The 15,631-nt window shown below is 51.5% G+C and overlaps 1 protein-coding gene across 2 annotated transcripts; it reads left to right on the forward strand.

Annotated features, from left to right (window-relative positions):
• The first annotated feature begins 3,254 nt into the window (after positions 1–3,254).
• On the forward strand, positions 3,255–14,039 carry CBX6 (chromobox 6). Of its 2 annotated transcripts, none has more exons than XM_054278695.1 (5): positions 3,255–3,375; positions 3,537–3,580; positions 3,727–3,792; positions 4,003–4,069; positions 12,071–14,039. In XM_054278695.1, exons 1-5 carry the CDS (start codon positions 3,307–3,309, stop codon positions 13,040–13,042), a joined length of 1,218 nt encoding a protein of 405 aa, XP_054134670.1. In that variant the 5' UTR covers positions 3,255–3,306; the 3' UTR covers positions 13,043–14,039. The 2 variants fall into 2 exon arrangements, with proteins under 2 accessions (XP_054134670.1, XP_054134678.1); XM_054278703.1 differs by having other exon boundaries at positions 12,125–14,039.
• The last annotated feature ends 1,592 nt before the right edge of the window (positions 14,040–15,631 follow it).

A 15,631-nucleotide genomic window follows, 5' to 3' on the forward strand; every position in this document is an offset into this window, starting at 1 on the left:
CAGAAAGTGAAATGCAGCCTGTGTGACCCCTGTGAGGACAATCTCTTCCTGTCTGTTCAGTGCCACACAGCTTCCCTGCCCTTCACAGCATTTTGCTTGCCGAGCGACTGCTTTTGAGATGAGAATGAAGAAATCTGGAGGACTTGTGTAATCATGCTGAGCCAGTGGCAGCCTGGGCAGCTGGGCCTGCTTTGGGATCTCCTAGGCAGGCCCCAGGGATGTCATAGCATCCCACTGGTGGAGGCACAGCACAAACCCCATGGGCCTTCTCTCTCTGCTGCATCAAAAAGTTACTGCACTGGAGGGCTGGTTGTTCTGGCAACTGCTTGGGCCATGCTGAGCCCCCTGTACCTGGTGTGCAGGGTCAGCTCCAAGGGACCTGCCTTTGCCTCTGTGTGCTCCAGAGCTGCAGCAGGGAAATCCCAGCACACATTCACCTGGATGCCCATAGTGCCAAGGGTTTGCTTGGAAATGTACACCACATTGGCTTGAGGGGCTGGGCTGTGTGCAGCTGTTCCTAGCACAGGTGAGGGACTACCATTTGCTTTCCAAAGTGTGCTGCTCCTAACAGTGACCTTGCTGGAGTGAAGAGCAGCAGAGTCACTAAATGAACCCTTGGAGCTTTTCTCCTGGAGACAAGTGCTGCTATTCCTACCAGGTCCACCAAAAATGAGCTTGGAGGCAGCTACTGACTTTGAGCAGGTTAGTTTCCCATTATTAAGTGTCATTTCAAAAACACATAAAAACTCTCTCACACCTGCTGCTGTCCCCCGTGCCCTTACACCGCTGACTAGGGGTTTTGATGTGAAAGATGTTGTTGCTCTCCTAAAGCTTATTGCTTCCAGGCACTGACTTCCTAGTAAGAAGTGCTACAGTGTATCCTATGGCACCAGGGTTTTGCAGGCAGCGAATTGCAAGAAAAATATTTTATTTCAGTGTCTGTAGTGAACAATAGCTTATTCAGGGAGGGCTGGCTTCCCAGGTGGGTTGGGATTTTTTTAAGTGTTTTACTAGAAATGTGAATGAAACAAAGGAAATGCCCAACAATGTCCTGAACAGCTGGATATTCTGTACTATTTTGCTTTGTGAGAGTACAAGGTAGATGAAAGTGTTAGGCCATACCTGTGCAATGGCAGCTCGCAGTGATTTGAGCAGTGGCTGTGGCTGGAAGGAAGGTTCTGCTGACAGGTGAAAGGAGAGAATAACTAGAAAGAGCACATGGAGCCCTCTGAAAAGCTGCTGCCCCTTCTGGTCCGTGGATCACGGTGCCTTTTGCTCCTGTCCTGAGGTGAGCTGTGCTATTCGTGACCCACACATCTGTTTTGTGACAAGGCCACCAGTCTTGGTTGCTGCACATGTGTTTGTGTAGCCATGTAAAGACTTTTCCCCCTTTTGATTTAAGGGTGCCTGCCTTTGGGGGTGGATGATGTTCGTGTTCGAAAGCTCAGTTGCTTCACACTCAGCTACAAATGTAAAAGCAGTTGTTTAAACAAAGTGAACAGTAACAAACACTAATTTAAATGTGGATGGTGTTAATGAACACTTAATGTGCAAAGTTAAAAAGTGAAAAGCAAAATGCAATGGTGTGATAGACTTGTTCTTTTGGAGTCACCTTTAAGCATATGAAGAACTGAGATTAAAAAAAGGTGGTGTCTGGGGAAAAGGGCTGCTCCAGAAGGACTTGATCCACTCCAAGTGAGAGTCGTGGACTTTTGTTCTTGCCTGGCCTGCGATGCCAAACACCTGAGTAAGGGCCTCTTAGAGCCTATTCTCCAAGTGAGGGGTATGACCTAAATGCAGAATTAGCAGTGATGAAGCATGCTGTGTTTCAGTCCCTGACTGGGAAACACGTCCTTCTCCGAACCGGTCACGTGTCCAGAACCAGGGTCTGTGTCGTTGTCTCCATCAGCATCCAGCAACCTCTCCACCAACCCCACTGCCAATGGGGACATGGCAGTGGGAAGCACATCCTCTCCTGAGTCACCTTTCCTCCAGGCAGAGAGCTTGTGTCGGCTGCAATGTTTCAGCTGCTAAGGTGAAAAAGAAAAAACACTCTGAACAGATCTTGCCTGAATCACAGGCAGTGAGGAAAACGTTCATTTTTGAATGTTACCTGCCTGCCTTGACTTTGGGAAATCCATCCCTACTAGAACTATATTATAGCCATAATATAGCCCTTTCCAGAATTTCCTCCTCCTGGGTGAAACCCCTGAGCAAGAGGTGGAAAGGGGCTGTGAATGCAAATGTAGAAAGGGTTAGCAAGGGCCACAGGGTCTGTGAGGAGTCCCTGCCAGCCCAGCTGGGGAGCAGGTAACAGGGGGGTTCCAGTGCTCTGCAGGTACCTTGCTGGTCACGCTGGGTTTAGAAAGAGCAGCAAATGCAGGACAACAACCATTCCCTCTAGCCCTCATCACCAGAGGGTATCTAAAATGCACAGCCTCCTCACCCAAAAGCAGGTGAGAAAGCAGAACGGGCCAGACAAGGTCCTCCAAGTAAGGGTGGACCCTGTGTTCCACACAAATACAGCTGCAGGGCTATGAGCTTCCACTTTGAACCACAGAGAACAGTTTTTGACTGAGATTTTTGTCTTTTTAGCAGCTGGAGGAGAGTGTAAAGTATGCTGCAAATTAATGAGGGGTTTGCAGCAATAGTCAGGGCAGGGAATTCCTCTAAGTGACTTAACATTTTTCTGGTTTCCTTACAGGTTTATGTAGCATGGTTGGCCCATTTACCTCGCACTACCTTACACTGGCTCAAAAATTGTACCTTATACTGGCACACACACCAGCTAAATGGAATAAAACACAGAAAAAGGAAAGAAAATATTTAAGCGCCTTTATTGCTGGTTTTTGCCGTGGTACGTGCTTTAAGGCTGCCTGCCTCCTCGCTGGCGAGAGGGGTGACGGTGCATCTGCAGCGGGAGAAGAGGCTGCCGCCATTGTTTTAAGTAAAAAAAGAGGCCCCGTTCGGGCGGGAAGGGGCAATACCGCCGCCATGGCGGGGACCTGCCGGGCGGGATTCGCTTCCCTTCCGTTCGCTCCCCTCCCCGCTGCGCGGCCATCCCGCGGGCCCGGGGCTCGGCGCTCCCCGCCCCGCCCGGCCGCGGCCCCTTTAAGGGCCCTCACCCACGGGGGGGCGGGTCACGCGCGGCCGCGGCGGGAGGGGGCGCGCGGGCGTGCGCGAGCCGGCGGCGGCACGAGGAGGGCGGGGCCGCGGGCAGGGGGCGGGGCGGCGCGCGCAGGCGGGCGGGATTATTATGGGCTGTGGGCGCCGCCGCCGCTGCCGCCGCCGAGGGGGAGCAGCAAGATGGAGCTGTCTGCAGTGGGGGAGCGCGTCTTCGCCGCCGAGTCCATCATCAAGCGCCGCATCCGAAAGGTGAGGGGCCGCCCCCACTGGGATTGCGGGACTCCCCCCCAACCTCGGTTCTCGCTGCCGGGCCCCGGCCGCGCCGCTGGCCCTCCCGCCGGGCCCCCGCCTCACACCCCCCCTCCCCCCCCCCCACCCCCCCCCCCCGTCTTCTCCCCCGTGTGTTGCAGGGGCGCATCGAGTACCTGGTGAAATGGAAAGGCTGGGCCATCAAGTGAGTGTATCCCGCCCGGGCTGCGGGGATGGGGGGCATGGGATGGGGCGGAGTGGGATGGAGGGGGAGGTATCCGTGTGCGCGGCTGCGGGGGGATTTGGGCGCTAACAGCTTCGCTTGTCCCCTCCGCTGCTCCCGCCCGGCAGGTACAGCACCTGGGAACCCGAGGAGAACATCCTGGACTCCCGCCTCATCGCCGCCTTCGAGCAGAAGTGAGTGTTCATCCCCCACCCTGGGCTGGGGGGGCTGCAGCAGCAGGTTTGACTTTGGGTGGGCGAGCGGGAAACAGCGTCCAGACGTTCCTTTTCTTTTTTTCTTAATTTTTTCCTCTTTTTTTTTTTTTTTTTTCCCTTTGACTTGTATGCTTCTGTTTTTCCCTTTGGGAAAAGTTTTAACTTCTTGAAAAATTTGATTCCCTAAAGGGAACGAGAACGTGAGCTGTACGGGCCCAAGAAGAGAGGACCTAAACCTAAAACTTTTCTGCTGAAGGTAACTCTTAATTAAATAACTTAGGCCTAGCAAAAAAAAAAAAAAATCTCTCAAACCTTGCTGGTGCGTGCCCTTGGAAGGACTGGACTTTCAAGTGACTTGTGCCTGATGCCTGGCTCTGGGAGCGCGGGGAAAACCCGACAGGAAAGGGGGGGTGTGCAGAGGCGCAGGAGCGTGTGAGGGGAGGGCGGTGTGCGTGCGGCGGGGCCTCAGCAGGACGGTCAGCACACGCAGATGTGCGTGGTGAGCCTGCAGTCTCTTCTTCCAATATCCTCTCCTTCTCGTGGCCTTCTGTTGCCGCAGTGGAGAGCCAGCCAGTCTCGTTCCCTCTTCCTTCAGCAGGCTGTTCCATCCAACCCGTGCCCTGCAACTTAGCAGCGTGCTGAGCGGTCAGGCAGCAGAGGCGGGAATCCCACTGCCACTTGTGCTCCTCTGATTGCATTTAAGGATGTGGGTGCTCCACGGGAGTTTCACGAAGGGTTCATGCTTTGATCTGTAAACTGCAGGCTTGTTTAGCTTTTGCAGAGGGTGAGGGCTGGCGAGGAGGAGGAGTGTTTCACCTCTGCATAGGAAGGGAGCTGAAGTTTCCAGTTCCTTTCTGATAGACTCAGCATCTCTGCAAGATGTCGTAGCATCTCTGCTTGCAGAGAAGAGCGAGGAAGGTAGTCCCTAGTGCAGGCCTACTTGCTCTGTATTTTTACCTTTTTTTTAATTAAGAACTCTGGTAGCTGCATGACTGTTATGTGAGCTCTGTGAATTTATTAGTTTACAGATTAAATGCCTTGCTCTACTCCCCTCTTCCCTCCCCTTCCTCTCCAGCTGTCACAATCGCTGGCTTCAAATGAGCATAGAAAGAACACACCTTTGTACAGTTTAGAGAGATGAGCAAGTCTGGAATTCCCCTGGTTTTATTCTGATAGGAAGCCCTGGAACAGCCAGTGTGGACCCTGTAGTAAGGCATCACTATCACCAAGTCATCCTGTGGCTTTGGGCAAGTCACTTAGGCTTTGTGCGTGTTTCCCCATCTGTGAAACAGGTTAATACTTCCCTTTGCCTGGCAGCAATAGCAGCTTTACTCAAGTCAGCACAGCACTTTTAACTGCATGAGCACCGGAAAGCACAGTGAGGGGTAGGGTGTCACCTCTTCTCTGCTTTGAGAGGGCTTAATGAAGTATGCAGAAGAAATGCAGGAGCAGGCGTATTCTGATGCTCTGTGTGAAGCCCAGGGGACCATGGCAATCCTTGGGAAGTCCTGGTGATGGAACTGTCCTCCCTGGTTGCCTGTTTTTCTGCTAACAGTGTTTGTGTCTGGAGCCTGAGAATTACAAACATACCTGATAATGTACTACCTCTTGTGCTCTATTGAGAGAACACAGACTAGTTGGATTTCCTCTTTCTGGCAGTCATGCATTAAATGTAACTCTTGTGTTTAAATTCCCAACAATGCAAAGGAACACTTGAAGGGAAAATCACCAGCTTGAAAGAGTCCTCTGCCTGCATTAAAAAATACTGGTATTTGTAACACCTGACACTGTTCAGAGCTGTAGAGTGGTGACTATGCTATGTGTAATCACTTTCTTTTATTTTTTATTCTGAATGTGATATGGCCACATTTTGTGCCATATCACTCATTTTAAAAAAAAATTACTCATTCTCACTCATTTAAAAACCAAAACCAACCCCCGAACTCAAAACCCACTCATTGCTTCTCTTTTCCCATTACCCTTTAAAACTCCCCTAAACTTAACGTGAATTATTCAGCAGCATCCTTTGAATCACGTCCGTGACACGTTTCTGTGGCACATCTTCCTTCTGCCAGCTCCTCAAATGGTACTGGAAACCTGTAGGTTTGCAGAGCTGGCTTGGTGCTTTGTAGAAGATGACTCGTGATGGGGGAGCAAGATCAGCTCTCCTGAGGGCTGGTGCCACGTTGTGGGAGAGGCTGGCAGGGCAGAGCGCTGCCACTGCTGCTGGGTTTGCACCTCTGGGAAACAGAGCAGCTCTGACTTGCTGTTCCTCTGTGACTTCGGATCCTACCCTAAAAATAACACCCCAGACCAGGCAGTGAGCAGTAACTCTGTCTGAGCCAGCCCCATCTGAACTTGTTTGAGCTCTGTTCAGGCAAACCACAATCGACACAACTGCTGCTAGAGTTACAGCAGAGACAGTGGGATGGTTTGTAACTCAGCTGTTCTGACCCCTGAAGATGCACATTTCCCCTCTTCCAGCCCTGCAGCACTGGTTCTGCTGGGGGAGGAGTGGGATTGGGTTCTGCCTCGGGCATTGCTAACAGTATTTTCAGTTCTTTCAGCTGCAGAATCTCTTGCCAGTGAGAATTTCGGAAGCAGGGGAAGAAATTTGATTCTTGTGTCCCAGAGGGAGTATTTGGAGTTGGCAGTTAGAACAATATTCTTTTTGATCTGTTAACTGAACAGATTAGGCCTGGATGCAATGATGTTTAAGCAGAAATCTGGCCTAGGACTGCTTTGATGGAGTAGTCTGCCCTTGACTGAGTGGTTTGCTAGGATTTTTCACGTGTATTGGTGCTTAAGCCTAGGCTTCTGAGTCTCCAGAATGGCATCAAAATAAGTGCCCTGATATGGCACTCAGTCCCTTGGCTTGTGTGGGTGTCTTAGCTTGCACTTGGGACTAGGTTTATCCTGGGATTAGTTCTCAAAAGTTGCAGATAGGCACCCAGGGGGATTTGCAGAAAGCGTTCCTGCAGGTTAGTGGCCCACGCCTTTGGAAAAGCTTTGAAAAGCTGCATCTTTGACCACCTGCTGCTTTGTAAGCCAGGCTCCTGTTTCTGAGAGCTGTCTAACACTTGCCCTTTCCATCAGACTGCAGAGGCACATCACAGAACAGGCTTTGTAATATTGCTATCAAGATGGCCGGTGTTGAAAGCGACCCCTGCAAACTTCAGCTGCAGAGTTTTGGGCAGGAAATGGGTCTTTATCCTTTGCATGCTGGGGGCAAACTTTCCCACAGCTGAGCTCTGGCTTGGCAGGAGGCTGTGATTCTTGGGAGGCTGCTGGTGTGCTGCAGCCCTTTGCTGAGCAGATGGAATGGAAGTTCTTAGTCTGAAATGGGCAGCACTGTATGTAAGGCTCTTCAGGTGTCTGGCAGAAGTGATCCTTGAGGACAGGCCCTTCAGCATGGATGCTGGTGTGAGGTTAGAGAGAGACATAGCATGTGCTGTAGTGATCTTCCTTTTTCTCCTGCTCCATTTGCTCTTTTGATTTAACTTTTTTCTCCAGGCACTCCAATGTGTGGAATGCAAACCTCACCAATTCACTTAATAAAGTCTAGCAAGTGCTATTCAGAGACAGAGCCCAATCTGCAAGCTCAGTGGGTGGCTGGCAAAGACCCCTAGCTGGGGTGGCCATAAATACTAAGGTGACAGGAGCCAAGAAGGTTAATGGGAAGGAAGAAGTAAGGGAGAACAAGGGTAAAGGGATTCTTAGTAGGAGAGTGGGGGACAAGGGGCTGAGCAGCATGATGCTCTGTCCTTTTGCCCTCTCTTGAACTCCAAAGCTGGAATTGGGTTTCTTTTGATCTCCTCCCTGTTCATAAATTATCCTGAGTAATTTGAAAACAGACCGTTCCCCTTTTGTAGCATTTTGTTCCCAATCCGGAGGGAAACTTTAGTTTATGGCAGTGTTGCTTGGGAGAACTGTGCTATGAACTGGCTTGCTTTTGCCTTGTCACTTGGAAGACTGCAGAAGAAAGAGGGTGATAAAAAGGCAGAATGGCAGCCAAAAAGAGGAAAGAAGAGCTCTTGCAAATGCTGTTGGGAGCAAAGACTGTGGGAATTCAGGTGGAGAATAAAAGACAAAGCAGAGCCAGTAATTTATGAGAGAGTAGCGCTACTATGGTGCAGCAGCACTACTGGAATTGGCGAGATTTTAAAATAATTCACTAGAAATCTATTGCTTTACAAGGCCTTGGGTTTGATTTTTTTTTTTTTTTTTCCTTCCAAATTGTAGAGATTTTGATACAAATCAGGTAGGAGAGGCCTTTCTAAGCACGTGTCTGTGTACGTGCTTGTGTGCCTCGGTGCGTTAAGGGAATGAATGAACAAATATGCTTGCTGGGCCTCGAGGGACACTTATTCAGAAATAGTAGGGAATGGGGGAGATACACTAGTTCCCAGGGGCAGTGAGGGAGAGCTGTACAAGATAAATAAAGGTGATACATATCCCAGACGGGAAGAGGGGGAAGGGAAGCAATCCCAGCAATTGGCTTGCTCTCATGACAGAGCACTGCAGCAAGCTTCCAGAAACTGCATCCTGATGTAGGCTGAGCTGTAAGCAGAGTGAATTACTTCGTATACATGCTGAGTACCTCTTCAGCAGTGAGCACATCCTGCTGGTGAAAGCAGCAAAACCTGGAGAGGTGGCTTCCATGTGGAGAACTTGTGAGCCAAGGAGCAAACTGTGGTGACACAGCTGAAAGGATTCAGTGGCTTTGTTTCTCAAATACATTATCCTCGTATGGCTTGGGAATGATCAAGAAATGGGCCCAGAGCAGGGAGAAGTGCATTTCCAGCAGATAAAACTGAATGTTGAGTCTTCTCCAAACCAAAGGTAGCAAGTTACTTAATCCAAAGTTGGAAGCGGGGGAAGGAGAGCCTCAGTGCTGTCCTCTGCAGTGAAGGGACGAGTTCATGTAGGTGATGCCTGAATAAACCTGATCCTGTGGTAGGAATACTGAGCTTCCCAAGTGAGAAAGCTCTGGGGGCTGGTCTTAGATAAAGCATCTGATACGATTTTTCTTGAAACCTTACCTGGAAAAACAATCTCAAGGTAAGCAGAATACTTGCATAATGCTCTTTGGAACTTGCATTGAAGCTGGCCACTGGGGATAGCAGTGTAGCAGCAGGGAAGGACTGTTGGGCCCTAATTTAACCCTCTCTCTTAATCTGACCAAAGTATCAATGCCGTGTGTAGACCGCCTGGACACTACTGAAGCTGGAATTCAATAAAGGCAGATAGCTGAAACATGAGTTAGAAACAGCTTCAGCTGTGAGAAAGTGCCCCAGAAGTAAGTGGAAACGGAGACACATGGCACATAAATGATACCTACTGGTTTTGGCACACTGGAAAAGTCCAAGCCATGTACTAGGGCTCTGCAGTAGCTGCTGGACAAGCACAAAACCAGGACAGGTCTCTCTGTGAAAGCAGGACAGGAGCTGATTAATGTATGCAGAAAGAGAAGGTAAAAGAACAGGGCTGTGGAAGTGGCCAGGAATTAACCATCCCAGAATTATCACTTTGTTTCATGTGGCTGATGGGAAGCTTTGCTCAGGAATTTTTGGGGTGTACAAGGAAACTGAGGGTGTTTGTGACTGCTTCCCCCACACTTCTGGGAAGCTGCCTTCTTTCTCTCCTGGGTGATGGAGGCGGTGCTGGTAGAAGGTGGCAATTAGATTTGACTTGGAGCAGAATGGCACAGAGGGGGCAGAGCTCCTCACTCGAAGGCATGATTACGGGCTAGGCAATTAATCTGGAAGTGCAGTGTTGGCAATAGGAGAGACCCTGAAGGATACCTGTGTCCATCCACTGAAGCTGTAGAAGGATTTTCAGTGATGCATCTGTCTGTAGCCTCTGCCTGGCTTCCCTGTCCTGGGTTTTGGAATGGGACGTTGTATTGTGCTTTGCTCTTGACTCAGCAGTGGTAAATTGGTAAGAAACCCAAAGCACAAGAGCAGCAATGCTGGAAGGGCTGGCTGTGGTGTGGAGCAGGATGAAAAGGAGCAAATTTGTTAATTCAGGCTGTGCTGGTATGTAATGTCAGAAAGCAAACTTTAGCTTGTCCTTGTGCCTGCCATCTGCTTTAGAGGCAACCGTGAAGAGACGAAGTAAGCACAGCCCAAATGTGCATTTGCCTGTGACCTCCTGACCGGGTCTGCAGTGTCTCCACGTTGTGATTGTGTAGTGATGTGAGGGGGAGAGTTCATGTGTGGTGCAGGGAGTTCACCTGGAGCTGTTGCTGGGCTCAGGCCTGTACTGTGCCTGTGACAGGAACTGTATCTTATTTTCCCAGCAGTTTGGGGCATGGAGTAACACAGGAGGCTGAGCAAGGAGTAACTAGGTGGACATTGGGATGCTTTCTGCTACAGCAGAAAAAGTGTTGGGGTTTGTGTGTGCTGGGAACACTTCCCTTTAGCTAGCTGGGAACACCCTGTGTGTTAATGAGCAGAGTGGCTGTGCCTGACTTGGGGTTGTGCTAACTTTGTCTGTTTCTTTGTCATTTGGCTAACACGTAGTCTAGGTCCCCAGACAGGGTGAGCCTTCAGTTTGTGTGTTCTTGTACAGCCAGAGAAGGAGGCCTCATTTTTGCAGTTCTTTTAAAGCCAGAATACATGTAGTACTGAAGGCTGTGATCATCCAGTGTTAGTCGAGAGAGGAACAAAATGTCTTCACGTCTCCACTCTGTGCTCATTCAGGATTTTCTGTGGTTCCCATGGGTATCTCTGTGGGAGAAGAGGGGCTCTGGCTAACGGCAAAGCTCTGGAGCTGTAGGGCCAGGACTTTGAGCTTTTTGTGCAGGGGCTGGCTGGGCCCCTCGCTTAGATCTGCTAGATCCCTGCCTTTACACGCACATTTTTTCCCCAGGCATTTCTCTGGTAGGAGGCACAGCCTGCAGGGTGACAAAGGAGATGGAGTTGAGCGCTAAGCTCTTAGCTGGCAAGAAGCCATCCCGATCTTGGCGTGTGCGAGGGGCAATGGGATGGAAAAGTTGGGGAGGAAAAGCAGCTGTCGTGTTGTAGCACTGCAGTTCGTTCTGTGCCCACGAGGTGGGGGAAGCTGCTCGCGGGATGGGCGGTCCCAGGGTGGGGGCTCGCCTGTCCCCTCCAGGCCTGCGTGGCTTCTTCCTGTCACCGCTGCTGAGAGGGAATATGGAAGGGGGTTGTCTTGGGCAAGTCCTGGGGTGCAGGTGGAAGGATGAGCTATACAAGCAACAGTGCTCTGATGAGATGTGGTGTAAGAATAGACTCTGGGTTTCCATGCCCACAGGTCATACAGCACCAGCTTATCAATGAAACTGTTGTTCCTGCTGCCAGGAAATGTTCCTGTCTCTGCTGGATAAACCAGGGCAGTTTTTGGCACCAGAAGAGCTTAAAAATATTGTTCCCCTGGCCTGGCTCTTGAGGAGGGCTGGCATAGAACAGTTGAACAGGTGCTATTTCTGCTCTGGTCCACTGCTAGGTTTCAAACAAGTGTGGTGCTCAAAAGGACAAGCCAGTCTCTTCTTTGGAGGTGCAGTTAAATTTTACTTGAATTCCAGCTGGCCTCATCTCTGGCTTTAGACACTGGACTTTACTCCCACCGCACAGTAAGAATGAATGACTTCCATGTGATCCTAGTTAAAAATCAGACCTCTAAATTTCTTGTGTTTAATGAAGACATCTCCATCAGACCATTCTCACCAGCCTCCGTCTGTGTTCCTCAAGACCCCCTTCTACCACCCTTTTTAGAGGCAGTTCTCATTAGGCATTACTCTGCCTCTTCCCTCTTATCTCACGTTCCATTTGTAGAGAGCCTGGTACAATCCCTTTGTAAGTTTGGGTGCTGTCTCAGCACTGACAGCCCCAAGTGCCTAGGATGATGCTGGCTTCTTTGGCTGGCAGTGGAGGGTTGTGCACTTTGACTGATGATGACCAAGGGGGGGCTTTGGAGACCATTAACTTTAACCCTGACATCTGCCTGGGAAGTTGCAGTTTCTCCCTGGGGAAAGCATGTGTCAACAGGGGTACAGCCTAGGGAGACATCAGCTGCCCAAAAATGATACAGACAGTGCCCTGTGTCTGTCTGGGGGCTGTGCTGGAGCTATCAATAGTTGTAGGTGTGTTCCTGTGCTTGTCATTGATGTTGGGTATAAATGTGTCACGGTGCTGCCGGCGAGTGCTTGGTGAGTGAGCAGTGCCCCATTGGAGCTCTGGCTGCAGCTAGGCTGCCTCTCTGACCCTGTTTGTTTTCTTTCTCCCCACCACCGCAGGCTCGGGCCCAAGCGGAGGCCCTCCACATTGGGGATGTACACTTTTCTGTCAAGCCTGGTTCCAGTACCTCCTCTCCCAAGCTCCACTCCAGCGCCGCGGTGCACCGGCTCAAGAAGGACATCCGGCGATGCCACCGCATGTCCCGGCGCCCCCTGCCCCGCCCGGATCCCCAGAACGGCGGCGGCGTGGCCGGCGGGGCTGGCATTCGTCCTCCCGTCTCGCCCTTCTCGGAGACCGTGCGCATCATCAACCGTAAGGTGAAACCCCGCGAGCCCAAGCGCAGCCGCATCATCCTCAACCTCAAGGTCATTGACAAAGGTGGGAAGCCGGCCAATGGGGCCGGGGGCCTGGCCCGGCCCAAGATCCCTTCCCGAAACCGGGTCATTGGCAAGAGCAAAAAGTTCAGCGAGAGCGTCCTGCGCACTCAGATCCGCCACATGAAGTTTGGCACCTTTTCACTCTACAATAAGCCGTCTGCTGCGCCTACCCCCTCTCTGGAGGGCAAGGGGGAGGCCGAAGGCTCCCAGGCAGCCTCCTGTGGGCTCATTATGGGCTCCACCCCCTATGATGCCCCCAGCTCCAGCTCCTCTGGCTGCCCTTCACCTGCTCCCCACTCCTCCTCCGACCCAGATGATTCCCCTCCAAAGCTGCTCCCTGAGACCCTCAGCCCAGCCATCCCCGACTGGCGTGAGTCAGAGGTCCTCGACCTCTCAATCCCCCCTGAGTCGGCTGCCACCAGCAAGCGTTCTCCCTCGGGGGGGTGCACTGGGGGGCAGACTCCCTCCTTGTCCCTCTCCTCTTCTGACCCGGAGCAGGAGGCTGGTGACTGGCGTCCTGAGATGTCCCCTTGCTCTAATGTGGTGGTCACAGATGTCACCAGCAACCTCCTCACTGTAACCATCAAGGAGTTCTGCAATGCAGAGGATTTTGAGAAGGTGGCGGCGGGCAGTGGTGGAGGAGGCAGCAAGTGAGCAACCGGGTCCCCCCACTCCAGGGGTGTGGGGGGAGCTCTGCCTGAGAGAAGTCGTGGTGCGAATGGCTGTCCTTAGTTCTCTCCTTCTCCCCTTGGCTGTCCCTCTACCCTCACTGCCACCCTTCCTCCTCCTCTCCTCCTGCCCAATTCCTCTTGCCTGGAGGCTGGAGTGTGTCAGTGGGGGTGTGGGAGCACCCACTGTTCCTGGGTGTTGGTACTGCTAGGAGGAGGCAGGGAGGGTTATGGTGGGGCTGGGGAGTGGTTGTTTGTCCTTGAATGTGGTGTTGTCCAACGGGCGGTGGAGCCTTTGGGGCTGAGGGATGAGTGAGCACGTGTCTGTGTGCCTGTGCAGGTGGTGAGGAAGGTGCTGCTCTTCCTCATTCCCCTTCTGTCTTTGACAAAAACTGAAGAGGAGCTCCAAACCCGTGAGAGGAGGATGTAAGAGGATTGGAGCCCTTGCCCATGTCCTCCAGACTTTCTCCCGCAACGTGCATGCAGACTCTTCCATTCTTGTTTCCCCCTTGCTATGACTACCATCCTGCCATCCTTCCCCTCTTGGCCTGCGGCCTGGATCTGCCCTCTCCTCTACTGTCCTTGTGGCAGTTGCTGATCCAGATGCCCTCAAAGTGAGGGGGAGAAGGACAGGTTAAATGTCATGCCTGGAAGGTGCTTGAGACAAAGCTGGGGTGCTGGGGGTTGCCCCATGCAGCCTATGCCTCATATTGGCTTCCCCTTTCCTTTGACTGTTGGTGCTACCTTGGCAGTTGTGTGGGTGCTTTCAGGTGCCCTGATCCCTCCTCTTCTCCCTCATCTTCCAACCTGTTCAGCTCCTCAGGAGAAAGGGAAGAAAAGAGGAGTTTGCTTCCAGCCCATATCTTCCTCCTGATGTCCATCAGTGCTCTTGTTTGTGAGAGAGGGACATGAAATGCCTTTCTCCGGCCTTTCTGTGGCAGAAGCAGGAGTGAGCTGTGCCTCCATCCTCGGTCTGTGGGAGGATGATGGCAGCAGCGTGACGCTGCCCAGCCGTGTGAGGCTGCTCCCCCAGCCCTCTCTGCTTCCTCTTGCTCCTTCCAAAGGAAGGAGGGGTGGATGCTAAGGCAGGTTGGTTTTTCTCCTGCTTGTTTTTGCCCCTCCTGCTCGGTTGTGTCCCTCCTGCTCTCCCCTCCCTCTGGTAGGTGGCCCGGAAGAGGTTTCCCCTCTGTCTTTTCAGCATCTGAAACAGCCCTTACAACTGTCAGCCAAAGGTGCTCATATAAGAAATACCTGTCTCTCACATCGCATGCATGTGCGCTGGATCTCTTCCCCTAAAGCTGATCTAGAAATTCCTTCTCTTCACCCCTAGCAAGTAGGAGGGAGCAAGACCACAGCTTGCTGTTTATTCCACGGCTCCCTCTTTCCCTGACCAGCTTTATTCACATCCAAGATAAGCTCTATTTTTTGCCTGCCATTTCTGGCTTGCTCTGTTTCTGTGTGGGTCCTAAGCTTCATGGTGAGAAGCCGTTCCTTTGCTCTCCTTTCGTCCTCTACTTGCACAGGACTGAGCTCGTAGAGGCAAGGAAAAGAGATGCTGATGAACTGGTGGGAGAGCCTCACCTTCTCAGCCCTGTCCCTGGATGGGGCAGAGGGGTGTCACTTCTACATAACATGCTGCAGAGGTGAAAAGGGTGGAAAAAATTCCTCATGCCAGGGCTCATTTGCTTATAAGCCTGCCCTGGACAGGTGAACACAAGTGGAATTGGCCCCTCTGGTGCTTTCACACAAGGATGTTCAGGAGCTGCTGGCTCTGAGGAGTGCTGTCCTGCAGTAGTGATTTTGTGGTTGTAGTGATCTGAGGATAGAAGGGAGGCAATTTGTGGGAGGGAAGTAATATTTGTCTGCCCAAGGGACGTTGTCAGGGTGGTAGAGGGATAGACCAGCTTCTGACCTTAATTAGGGCTTTTGTGCCCAGAGTGTGTCTATTCCCTGCCTCCAGCGCCTGGGTTGGTGTAATAAAATCTTTGCTGCCCTCCCCACAAACCTTGCCTTGCAGTGGGTGGCATTCCAAGCCATGGGAAACGGTGAATTCACACCAGTTGTGGTTGGGTGTCTGCGCAGACAGTCTGAGGGGGATTCCAGGTGCTGTTAGCACCACCCTTGGTACACCTCTTTCTTTCCTTGATTAAAGAGCTTAGTGGACTCTTCGGGGATGTGCTTTCATTCACAGCTGAAGCTAGGGGCAGGGAGAAAGAGACTTCCCTGATCCATCCATTCACCAAGCTAAGGCTTTCTATAACTTGTTGGACTTGTGTGCGTGTCTGTGTTAATACCTGCTTGTATTTTTTGTGGGTGTTGGTTTTTTTTTTTTTGGTTTGGGTTTTCTTTTGCGCATCTTTCCTGTGCCTGGCACACCCAGGGATCCCTTATGTTAGCATAGCCTATCCATTTGACTGCAGCTTCAAAGATGAGCAGTTTGTAGGCATAGGGAAAAGCTCTTTCTTAGGAAAATAGCGAGGAGATTCTTCTCTTTTTCCTCTCCCTTCTGAATAAGAACTAATCTGTATCTGTGAGATAAGAGGAGCTGCTTTATGGGGTGGATGCAAACTGGCCA

The sequence above is a fragment of the Melozone crissalis genome, unplaced genomic scaffold, assembly GCF_028551555.1.
Source record: "Melozone crissalis strain CALT ecotype California unplaced genomic scaffold, PUWL_Pcris_2 ptg000004l_1, whole genome shotgun sequence".
NCBI classification, from domain to species: domain Eukaryota; kingdom Metazoa; phylum Chordata; class Aves; order Passeriformes; family Passerellidae; genus Melozone; species Melozone crissalis.

Excerpts from the sequence above, each read along its gene's own strand:
- CBX6 (XM_054278695.1), top strand. The coding sequence starts at position 3,307 with ATGGAGCTGTCTGCAGTGGGGGAGCGCGTCTTCGCCGCCGAGTCCATC. Across the intron at positions 3,793-4,002 it reads ATCGCCGCCTTCGAGCAGAA|GGAACGAGAACGTGAGCTGT; the intron begins GTGAGTGTTCAT and ends GATTCCCTAAAG. Across the intron at positions 4,070-12,070 it reads CTAAAACTTTTCTGCTGAAG|GCTCGGGCCCAAGCGGAGGC; the intron begins GTAACTCTTAAT and ends CCACCACCGCAG.